Source organism: Myodes glareolus, chromosome 2 (genome assembly GCF_982192425.1).
Source record: "Myodes glareolus chromosome 2, mMyoGla1.1, whole genome shotgun sequence".
Taxonomy (NCBI): Eukaryota; Metazoa; Chordata; class Mammalia; order Rodentia; family Cricetidae; genus Myodes; species Myodes glareolus.
In genome coordinates, this window is record NC_142027.1 from 101,004,956 (window position 1) to 101,017,031 (window position 12,076).

General features: G+C 42.8%; 1 protein-coding gene across 3 annotated transcripts in view; it reads right to left on the reverse strand.

The window, feature by feature from the left end:
- Lmtk2 (lemur tail kinase 2) overlaps positions 1-12,076 on the reverse strand; it is an 87,260-nt gene that overhangs the window by 35,288 nt on the left and 39,896 nt on the right. For 2 of the 3 annotated variants that reach the window (XM_087903302.1, XM_085683870.2), the window contains exons 4-6: positions 11,461-11,534; positions 7,034-7,152; positions 6,110-6,197 (exon numbers count right to left, since the gene is read on the reverse strand). In XM_087903302.1, coding sequence (XP_087759428.1) covers positions 6,110-6,197; positions 7,034-7,152; positions 11,461-11,534 — 281 coding nt within the window. The remainder of the gene's footprint in view (positions 1-6,109; positions 6,198-7,033; positions 7,153-11,460; positions 11,535-12,076) is intronic. The other variant, XM_087903301.1, reaches the window with a different exon arrangement.

Below are 12,076 nucleotides of genomic sequence, written 5' to 3' on the forward strand. Positions count from 1 at the left end.
ATACCTGCACCCCACTATTCATCTACAGCTGCTGAATGCCCCCCGCCAAACCCACAGCTAGTAGCTCTGCCAAAAGCTAGCAAAAACAAAACAAAATCAACCCAAGGGGTCTCGTTCTCCCTTCAAAGCTAACCTTTCCATGGGGCAGCATGATGGCTTACTGAGTAAAGGTGCTTAATACCATGCCTGGCAACCTGAGCTCCATCCCCATAACCGACGTGGTACAAAGAACCCACTCCAAGATGGTTTCCCCATGGTATACATGTGCTTCCCCCACCCTGCTCCACACAAAATAAATAAACGTTGTTGTGTTTTTATGGCTGTGAGCTGAACCCAGGCCTTGTTCATGCTAAACAGGGGTTCTACCCACCCCAGCCCATCATTGATGGATTCTTGGCAAATGCTCTATTGCTGATCCAAAGCCCTAGCCTTTAATATTTGGATTATTATTTTATTCTCATGCATGTTTTACCTTCATGTATGTCTGTGTACTGCAGGTGTGCAATGCTTTTGGATGTCAGAAAAGGGAAATAGAGTTACAGTGTGCTGTGAGCAGCTAAGCGGGTGTAGGGGATTAAACCCAGCTCCTCTGAAAAAGCAGCAAGTGTCCTTAACTGCTTAGCCATTTCTCTAACCCCCAGTTCCAATCTTTTAAGCCCACATTTAAAATGTAAGCCATGTTGCAACCTCCCTCCAACACACTGTTGTTTGCAGATGATCATTTTCTTTGTTTATTCGACTAGAAGAAAGCTGTGGCTAGGTGGTGGCGGCACATGCCTTTAATCTCAGTACTTGGGAGGCAGAAGTAGGCGGATCTCTTGTGAGTTCGAAGCCAGCCTGGTCTGCAGAGCGAGTTTCTGGATATCTAGGGCTACACTGAGAAACCCTGTCTCAGGAATAAAAAATAAAAATAAAAAAAGCTGAGAACACAGCTATGTCTTCACTTGTTTCCTACTGTCCCTAAGCCCCACAAAAATACTGGACACAGATATGTTTAACATATCTGCTTAATGAGCAGGAGAAGGCAGAAAATTTTGGGGGAAGCTCCAAATGATGTGCTCTAAGTTCAAGCTGAGCCAGTCACATTCCCATGCCACGCCATGCCAGCATTTCATTAACAGTCTAATAATGATGAAGTTAGGAGTAAATCTCTAATTTCAGATTTTTATTGGGCTTATAAATTTATGGCCTCATTACTTTGTACATAAAACATAGTCAAAGATAGCTACCCATGGGAAATATTTTCCTTTCTTTTTCTTTTCCACCTGCACCACAGAAGTGGGAACCAGATCTCATTACAGATGGTTGTGAGCCACCATGTGGTTGCTGGGAATTGAACTCAGGACCTCTGGAAGAGCAGCAAGTGTTCTTAACTACTGAGCCATCTCTTCAGCCCCACTTTTTCTTTTTTATACAGAGTCTCACTTTGAAACAGCCTGGCCTAGAAGTTCCTGTGTGTAGAAGCGGGCAGCCTCTTGGCTCAGCCTCACATACAATATACACACAAATAAAATTAAATTACAACTTTAAAAATATAACAAAACCTATTCATCTTAAATTTTCTCCCAGCACATCACCATGTTTACCTGAGGTTGAGCAACTTGGGTCTCAGCAGCACTGTCATTAGCCACTTAAATCTTTATTTAATTAGCAGTTAGATTCATTTAGGAAAGTGAAAATAATTACTGGGCTGAGGATATGGCTCAGCTGGCAAAGTGCTCTGCTGTGTAAACATGATCTGAAGTTGGATCCCAAATATCTACATAAAAACCAGGAGCCTGGAATTCCATCACAGCAGGGAGGGGTTGGGGCAGGGCACACAAAGACAGATCCCTGGAGTTCACTGACCAATGAGGGACCTTGGCCACAAATGAATGAATGAATGAATGAATGAATGGATGGATGGAGAAGTGATTTAAGAATACATTTTATGTCAATCTCTGGTTTTCATATGCATACTGACAGGCCAGGTGAGTCACCTGCAGGCACACTGGGCAGGGCAGCCTTATCGTGCTGGAATTCCCTGAGTACTAAGCACAGCTCTCAGAGCTCCACACACACATTCAGTACATTTTTGTTGGATGAGCAATCCTCAACTGGAACACTCTCACTGCCTTGGTATCCTGAGAGAGCATATGTATCCACTACGGTGCTAGGGCAAGTTACATAAAACCCTGCAGTAATCTTTCAAGTTGTGTTCCAAGCACGGCCACCATCAAGCATTATAAGCTGGCCATTGAGGACCTGCCACAAACTCATTCAGCAGAGCTGTCACATGCTTTCAGAAGTGTTCCAAGTGTTCTGAAGTAATGCTGGTAACTGTCTATGGATTACTTAGATGCAAAAATATTCTCCCTTGATTATGCAGGAGATGCTATCAGCAAGCACGAGTGCTGTTTGGTGACGACTGAAAGTGTTAGTGTCATCCAGGCTTATGACCTAAGAGCAGAAGGAGACAGCCAGTCTTTCGTGGCTGCAGTGGCTTAGGACCAGGTTTAGGACCAGAGGGTGGCTCCCGCCTTTGGAAGACATTCCTCCATTCAATATGGCCTGTTTCTGGGAAAGCCATGAGTAAGCATGTAGGGAACAGGGCTCCACGTACACTTGAGGCCGCTGGGCCCAGGGGATATCTCTGTACTCTGTGCAGGTGGACATCATTTTCAGCTCCCTAGGCCTCCTAGCTTCTGAGGTCACCTGACACCTTCTATAGTACAGTCTGCACAAACTGAGCTTAGGGTAGCCACACTTCAGAACCTAGTGAGGGCCTAATCTGCTGAAGAACCAATCTGGAGGTTTTCTAGGATCAGAAGGGTGAGCACAAAGCTGGCCCATGGGGACAAATGTCACTTCATCTGAACAGCCTTAATCCTGGTATGACAATAACCACTCTAACACACCAAGCAATGACAGTGCTTGATTGGTGTCAGTTTTGGACTCCCCTGTTTCTACCTCCCATTCACTGAAGGAACACGGGGTTACAGACTGCATGCTACCGTACAGCTTTGCATGGTTCTAGGGACTGAACTCAGTTCTTAATGCACTCAGAGCAAATGCTTTTACTCACTGAGCCCCAGAGAGCAGGTTTCTGATGAGCCCTCAAATGCAGGTACAGGTGTTCATTTACTGGCCCTGAACTCTCCAGTCTTGTTAGTTACACTCAGCTAGAGGAAAAGGAAGCAAAATTCAAACTGACAGGGGAAAATGAAACAATATTAATCAAAAATCCAAACGAAGGGGGCTGGAGACATGGCTCAGAAGGGTGCTTCCTGTCCTCTCAGGACTGGAGTACCCCAGGTCCCACTGCAGCTCATAACTACCTGTAATTCCAGTTCTATAGTGATATTTTACTTATGTTTTAATAAATAAAGCTTGCCTAAAGATTAGAAGGGCAAAGCTAAGCCACTAGAACTTTTTGGTTTTCTGGTTGAACCCCCATATTTGACTCTGGGCTTTTATTATTCGTGCTACACAGCTAGAACTCAGAGATCCCCCTGCCTCTGCCTCCCAAGTGCTGGGATCAAAGGTGTGCGCCACCACTACACGGCTGTTATCAATGCTTTTAGTCTTCCAGAGAACACTCACAATGACAAACAGGTTAAGTTTTATTAAGTCACACCAAGTCTGTATCTGTATCTCTCACATAAGGCATCAAGAAGTATAAAGGAAAACCACTAGAATTATCAAAAGAAATCAAGAAAATGCATAACCAGCACGCAAGGTTCTTTTAACTATTATGTTGTGGTTTTGTGTGTGTGGTATGTGCATGTGTGTGTACCTAAATGTAACAGACCAGAGGAGGATATCAGGAGCCCTCCTCTATTGCTATATACCTTATTTCTATGAAACAGGGTCTCTCAATGAACCTGGAGCTTGACATTTCATATCTAGTCTGGTGGCCTGAGAGCCACAGGATCCTTATGTCTCTGTCCTCCTATAGTAATGGCATTAGAGACATGGAACACCAGAATGATTATACTTTTATGTTGGCACAAGGGATTTGAAGTCAGGTTTTCATGCTTAGATAGCAAATGTTCTTATCTACTAAGCTATCTCCCCAGGTCCTGGGGCAGTAGACTTTAACAATGTTAGAACACTTCACAACCCTCACCCTAAATTGAGGAGGATATAGATTTGAACAAAGGTATAGACTGACTCAAAAGCTCATAAAACACACATGAAATAATGTTAGACTACTGACTGGTGTTTGTGTGTTTATGAATTCATGCTATCATTTATATAGGGAGACAATAAACAAAAAACAAGGGACTGGAGAGATGGTTCAGAGTTAAGAGCACTGACTGCTCTTCCAGAGGCCCCAGAGTAAAGATGAATGCAACTTAGAAACTAGCTGCAGTTGGCCGGGTGGCAGTGGTGTGCATTCTTCTAATCCCAGTACTTGGGAGTCAGAGGCAGGCGGATCTTTGTGAGTTCAAGGCCAGCCTGGTCTACAGAGTGAGTTCTAGAGAAACCCTGCCTCAAAACAAGTCCCCACCTCCCCCGACAGAAAGACAGCTTTGGCATCAACTGACCCAATGTTTAAACAATAAAGCAGAAAAACATCTTTGCGGCTATAAACCAAGCCATAGGGCTCTAGGGTCACACTATGAAGGAATCCAACTAAAGCTAATATCAAACTTACTGATTAACTTCTTTTTACATTCTTACCACTCGTTTTTGAAAATAACAAATTATTATGTGTTAAAAATAGGCTTAGAATATGAAGAATTCTACAATGGGGGAAAGATGTTTATTCAAAATTTTCACATAGATATTGTTATTAAAAGTATTCATATACCTGCACGAAGAATAATCTTTCCAGCTATCAATATCCATAGGTTATAATGCCTAGAAAAAAAAATGTCCTTTTTTGGAGGGAGTGTCTCACACAGCTCCAGCTGACCTCAAATTCATTACGTAGCTGAAAATGACCTTGAATCCTAATCATCTAATTTGACAATATAAATGCATACAATTACTGTTTTCAAAATCTGAAAGGGGCTGGAGAAATGGCTTAGTGGATCTAAGTGTGAAGATCAGAGTTTGGATCCCCACCACCCTTATAAATGCTGAGTAGGTGTGGCAGCCTGCGTGAAATTCCAGTGTGTGGAAGGTGGAGACGGCAGATCTCTAGAGCAAAATGCCAGCTAGATTAGCTCTATGTGTGATGTGGGACTCCCCCTCTGTATGCAATGAATATGTTTTTATTGCTATTGGCTATTAAAAAGGCTGTTTCAACCAATGGCTTAGTAAAGTCAGGTGGAAAATCCAAACAGAGACAGAGAGTAAGCAGGCAGAGTCGGAGAGATGCTATGTAGCTGCCAGAGACAGACACCCATCCTTACCAATAAGCCACAGCCTCGTGCTGATACACAAATGAATAGAAATGAGTTAATTTAAGATAAAAGAGCTAGCTAGAAATATGAATGAACCATTGGCCACACAGTATTGTAATTAATATAGTTTCTGTGTGATTATTCGGGTCTGTTCGGTCAGGAAATGAACAAGCAGTCTCCAACTACATATGTGAGTGCTCAGGGTTCAGCAAAAGACTTTGCCTTCATGACTGATATTCTGGAGAGTGACCGAGGAAGACAACCACATGCACCTGCACACATGCCCCCACACATGCAAATATGCATACACATACACACAAATACATAAGCAAAAAAGAATCTGAACGACTAGTGGTATTCTGTTGGTAAGAGTTTTCATGGGTTACCCTGATGGGTGAAAAATCAATTTCAAAATGCCTGGCTGGTGTGAAGACCTTGGGCCCTCAGGAAGGGTATGGAGGATCCACGTTTTAGCTCACCCATATAGTGCTACCTACTATATGCTTAAACTCCATGAGCCTTCTTTTCAGTCATATGTAAATATTAAAAGCTTAATCAGAGCCTGTAGGATTCAACATGGTAGCAACAGTAAAACCTCAGGTTGGGGTTGGGTACACTGAACTCTAGAAAGGTAACAAAGGTGACGAGATAACACATCACAAAGCACTTCAATGGGTAGACATTAGTGCCCCAGCCACCATTTCTGGGTGAAAAAGAAAATAAAAATTGCAAGTAACCCTTGAGCACTTCAACTGGAATTTCTACTAAAAACTTACCAGGTCGCAGAACTCAAACACCAGAAGGTAGGGAATTGCTTCCACGCACTGCCCCACACACTGGAGAACATTCGGATGCTGAAGAATACTGGTAAAAATAAAAGCCACAGCACTGTTCATCAAGAAATATGCTAGTGCTTCACATTTTAACATCACAACGATTTCAATTACAGCATGATTAACTCAAAAGGTCACATCACAACTGAGGATGGGGACACAAGCCTTTAAATTCTAGCAATCAGGAGGTAAAGTTCAAGGCCAGTCTGGTTTACAAAGCAAGTTCTAGACCAGAAAGGACTATAAGAGTAAGATGCTTTCTCAGGGCCTCCTGCATGCTGGGCAAACACTCTTCCACTGAACCACACTTCTTGCCCAAAGTGACTCTTGCATACTGATCCTGTATCTTACAACCTTGGTGACTTTATTATTTTTCCTAGATTTTTTTTCTAGTAGATTCCTTGGGATTTTCTACATAAACTTGTATTTCCCTATCATATCAAGCGTGCAGCACATGTTCAGTGAAGTGTCTGCGTGATGACTGCCTTGAAACCCGTGACAGACAGCTCGAGCATCCCAGTGTCATTGCCTTTTCCTTCTTTTTTTCTTTTTCATGACAAGGTTTCTTTGTGTAGACCTGGCTGTCCTGGAACTCATTCTGTAGACCAGGCTGGCCTTGAACTCACAGAGATCCACCAGCCTCTGCCTCCCAAGTGCTGGGATTAAAGGTGTGCACCACCACCACAGGCAGGCGCGGGTTTGTTCTTTTCTTATTCAAGTGAAGTGATTAAATGGTTCTCAACTGACTCTTGGGCACTAGTGGGTCTAATGAGACAGGTTTTTCCGGCAGAAGTCTCAAAGTAGTTTCACAAATTTAATTTTCAGAATCGCAGGCTGCTTCCAGAACACATACAAAGGCTTACTTACTAATAAGGCTCTCCATTTTTCAGGAAAGTATCTTGTTCCTTTGGGCTTGCACTTGCTTTTAACTCCTTCACTATGACTCTTGCTACGCTGGTGCCCGTGTAAGTCTCTCCCAGGAGGACCTAAAAGCAAACAATGACTTTCCTTGTCACTTCTACCAAAATGAGAAAGCTTTCTACCAAAAGCTTCACTGAGTAGGAAATATGAAGGAAACAAGTAACAATTAAATGGCCTGTTACTTTGCACACCAAGTGACAAAGCTTAGGAAACTCAAACCCTTATCTGGGTATGTTAGTGTATGCATGGAACCCTACACTGTGGAGGCTGGTAAAGGAAGCTACAGAGTTCATAAAAGGCTAGGCTGGGCTATACAGAGACATCCTGTTGAAAGGAAAGAAAGGAGGGGGGAAGGGAGAAAGGGAAGGAAACAGAAAAAAGGGGAGGGGAGAGGAGGAAGAAAAGAAGAAAAGAAAGGAAGGGAGGGCGGTGACAGAAGGGCCACTTTAAAGCACTCACCAGGTAGTTACACATTTATGTTCTATATCTTTCTGCTTACTTGGAAATGCCTTTTTCAAGGAGATGAAAACACAACAGCCCAGCTCTCCTCACAGGCACTTCAGGTGCACTGTTACTGGTCTACACAAGGTGGTCGGGTGACAAACAGCCAATAAGCCATCATCACAAGACACTTAAAAATCCTTGGTATTCTGATGACATCAGGCCTTTGACTTGTCACAAACCTTCAGCCAAACCACAGAAAAATACCACTCCCCTGAATTAGAAGGTGAAATGAGCGCCCTCCTAAGAACTTGCTACAAGGAAAAGGTTACATATAGGGCAGCACAAAACATTTCCAAACGCAGCTCATCTCGGAGTGATAGTTAATAAAGGATTATTTAACTAGAAAATGATCAAGATTGACTGACTTCCTTTTGAAACAGTTTCTGAAGAGATAAATCAGGTGGTAAAGTGTTTGCTCTATAAGCATGAGGACCTAGTTCAATCCTCAAAAACCCACCTAAAGAAGCCAGGTGTGGAGGGTACACCCGTGCAATCAATCATAGGCCTGAGACTGCAACGACAGAAAGCTCCAGTCTGGCTTAATGTAGCCTAATTGATGAGCTCCAGGTACAGTGAAAGACTGCCTCAAAAAATAACATGGACAGCAACTGAGAAATCAATGTTAACCTCTGGTCTCCATGCATGAATAGGAAATACATACCATACATGGAGAGAAAAAAAGAGAGAGAGACAGATTGAGAGACAGACAGAAAGATCATTTAGACATTTATATAAGGTAGATTAATTTTAATGCCAGAGATTAAAAAAAAAAAGACCTCAACAAAATTAAGTGGCTTTACCAGGATTCTAAGGGCAGAACTTTGAAGAGAACAGTAAATTCTGAATATCAGCTAAATCACAGTCTTTGCTAATTAACCAGCCTGATATATACAATAAGCATCGCTTCCACCAAGCAGAGGAACAATGGTGGGCTACTACATTTGCCTGACTCATTTTGTTTCTCTCTGTCACTGCTATCATTCAGTGTCTGCAAAGACCAGACAACCTCTCCATGCCTTTAAAATTTATTTAATGTATGTAGGAGCGAGGAGCACAAGCACACTCACATGCACACATACATAGGCATACATATCACAGCACTTGAGAGGTAGGAGAACAACCTGTAGTCAGCTTTCTCCTACCATGCAGGTTCCAGGAACTAAATACAGATCATGAGGTGCAGTGGCAGGCATTCTCGTCTGCTGAGCCAAAGCACTGGATTTCCTTTTTTTTTTTTTTTTAACTTTTTTTAACTTGTATATTTGTGAATGTACATGTGGAGTGTGTGGGTTGCATGTGCCTGTAGATGAGCAGAGGCCAGAGGAAGGTGTTCTCTATCTTCTCCACCTTACTTCTTCAAGGCAGGATCTACCCCTGAACCTTGAGTTAGCATTTTTTTAGGTAGGATGGCAGCCAGCAAGCACCCTCCCCTTCAGTGCTGGGGTGCTGGGGTACAAGCGTGCACAGGACCATGTCTGGTATGTTGTGTGGGTGCTGGGATTTGAACTCAGGTCCTCATGCTTGTGCAGCAAGCACTCTTACCAGCTGAAGCACTCCTCCAACAGACCCTTCCATCCTCATCTTATTTGCAAACATCTTTCCTATAATCCTAGCCACTACTCCTACAGATCCAGACCTTGCTACTAAATACCTTACATTCCAAACCCTAAATTTCGGCCTCCACTTCCCCACAAGTCTCTATCTCAAACGAATCTCAGCAATCTAACTCTACGTAGTGGAGCCAACTGCCCTGCAAATTCACTAGCCTCCCATCTACCACTCGTCCCTTTTTCCTCTCTAAAATACACCAGCTTGGTCAGACTTCGGTGCCTGCTAAGTTCAACTACTATAAAACATATCAAAAGGAGAGGAAAAACTACAGATGATGACTGCTGCCACTCTAAATGTTTAGGGCTTCTGAGCACCCTACCCCCTAAGCTGGGCCATTCTCTCCAGTGACTCACACCTACTCAAACTTCCACACTTCCTTCCCCTGTTCCCACCTGGAGAGAACTGGCCTCTCCACTGAAGACAGCAGAAGTGAACCTTCTCACTATGACATCCATGGGTACACCCATACCCAGACCTATACCATCTGCTTCTGCCCCAATGCAAGAACGACACCACCTCTACTTCTAAGACCTAATTTTCAAATGTGCTACTGACTCCTATACCTCTTGCTTACCAAGGACTTTGCTCTCACAACTGCCCCCTTCTCTCCAACACCCTGACACAGAAACAGGTTGAAGTTGCTTCTCAGCCTCCAAAATAAAGCACATCTGGATGTGATGGGGCACCCCTTCTCATGCCAATACTTGGGAAGCTGAGGCAGAAAGATCAAGAGGTCGGATACATAGCAAAACTCTTGTCTAAAAATATTAAACAAAAGGGGGAAAGCTCACAATACCTCAATCCTAGACAAAGAACTAAAGGGAACTCAGGAAGGCTGAGAGGCAGAAGTAGCCTTCTGCAGGAAGGAGCACACCAGTGGGTTATCTAACACCAAATGATCAGCCCTGAAAATACACATGCAAGGAGCACACAGATTGATGCATGCAACAGATATGACCAATTCCCCTGCTTTCATTTTCGCACTATGCAGTGTAACTGCCAGGCAGATCCCTTGATTAGGTCATGGCTTGACTTCCAAGGAAACCCCAAGTAAAAGCCTTTGGATGTATTCAATGTCAGTGGTCACAATCTAAACTAGCTTAGGTGCTATATAGGGAAGAGAGAGAGAAAGAGGTGAGACAGAAGAAAGAAAATAATTAAACTTGAAGATAAAAAAGTATCTAAAAAGCAATGCCTTTTCTTCCAATTCTTCAGCTAATAATTCAATGTTTTTAAAGTTTATGTATCCCCCATCATTATTCATATGCTGACAACTAACCACCACTGTGACACATCAGAAGGTGGGCCCTTTAGGACAGAAAAGGATCCTTATAAAAGGGGTTCCAAGCTAGGTAGAGTAATAACCACGTGTAGCCCCAGCTACTTAGAAGACTGAGGCAGGAGGATCACTTGAGCCTAGGAGTTCAGGACAACCTGGCCAATATAAAATGAGGGTCTCAATTCACACACATCCCCTCCCTCACCATCTCCAGAAAAACACAGAACCCAGGCTCAGGGCTGGCAAGAAGGCTCAGAGCACTGGCTGCTCTACCAAAGGTCCTGAGTTCAATTCTCACCCAGCACCCACACGGTGGCTCACAACCATCTGCAATGGGATCTGATATACTCTTCTAGCATAAAATCAAACATGCAGAGAGAGCAGCATATGCATAAAGTAAATACATATATCTTTATTTAAAAAAAAAAAGAACCAGGTCTAATGGCAAACTCCTTTAATCTCAGCACTTGGGAGGCAGAAGCAGGTAGGTCTCTGTGAGTTTGAGGTCAGTCTGATCTACATTGTGCATTAAAGGGTAGCTAAGGAAACACAGTGAGACCCTGTCTCAAACAAACAAACAAACAAAACCCACAAGAAATCAAAGAGAATGTCCATGAAAGATCATTCTGTCATGTGAGAAAATGGCCAGAAGGTGTCATTTAAAAACCTGCATCAGATGCCTAATCAACTGGTACCTGGTCTCCAGCACTGCAGAAAATAAAGTTTTGTTTTTTAAAGTTACCCAGTTTATGGTATTTTGTTATAGCAGTCTGATCGGAGTAAGACAACCTCCTGGAAAGTTATGAACCCAGCACAGCTGAGCTCAGGTCTCCTCACAGTTGCAAGAGATGATGAGAAAACTTTTGCTAACACTATAGTGTCTACAGACAATAAGTACTGTCATATAACCCAATTCTTAACTAGCTTTAAAATGTGAACTGTATAATCAAGGAGTTAAAGAAAGTAAGAAGCACATTACCTTTCCAAACCAGCCACTTCCAATTTCCTGTATATAGTTCAGACTGTGTCGGGCAACTTGAGACTTGAAACCTTCTGGTGGAAAAAAATAAAAAGAGAGCATTAAAAATATAAGCATCTAGGAAGGTCAGAAAGAGTCATGGTGGTGCAGGTTTCTGACTCCAGACCTTGGGAAAACTGAGGCAGGAGAATCATTGAGTGTGAAAGCAGCCTGGGCTCCATGATGAAACCTTTTCTCAAAGCAACATCAATACATACATACATATAGACACACAGATACATGTACACAGAGACACACACAGACATACACACATGTATGTAACTAAAATAAGTAAGGGTTGGAGAAACGGCTCAGTGATTAAGAGAGTTTACTGCTCTTCCTAAGGACCCAAGATTGATTCCTAGCACTCACAGCAAGTTGCTCCCAATCACCTGTAACTCCATCTTAATGGGATACGATGCTCTCATCTGGAACTGTGGAACTCCATACAGGACACACACACAAAATAATGAAAATAAATCTTTACAATAAATGCCAAATACATAACCTATAAAGTAAAAAATACTGGCATAAATTTAATATTTGTGCTAATAGTGTAAAGAGAAATACATTAGCA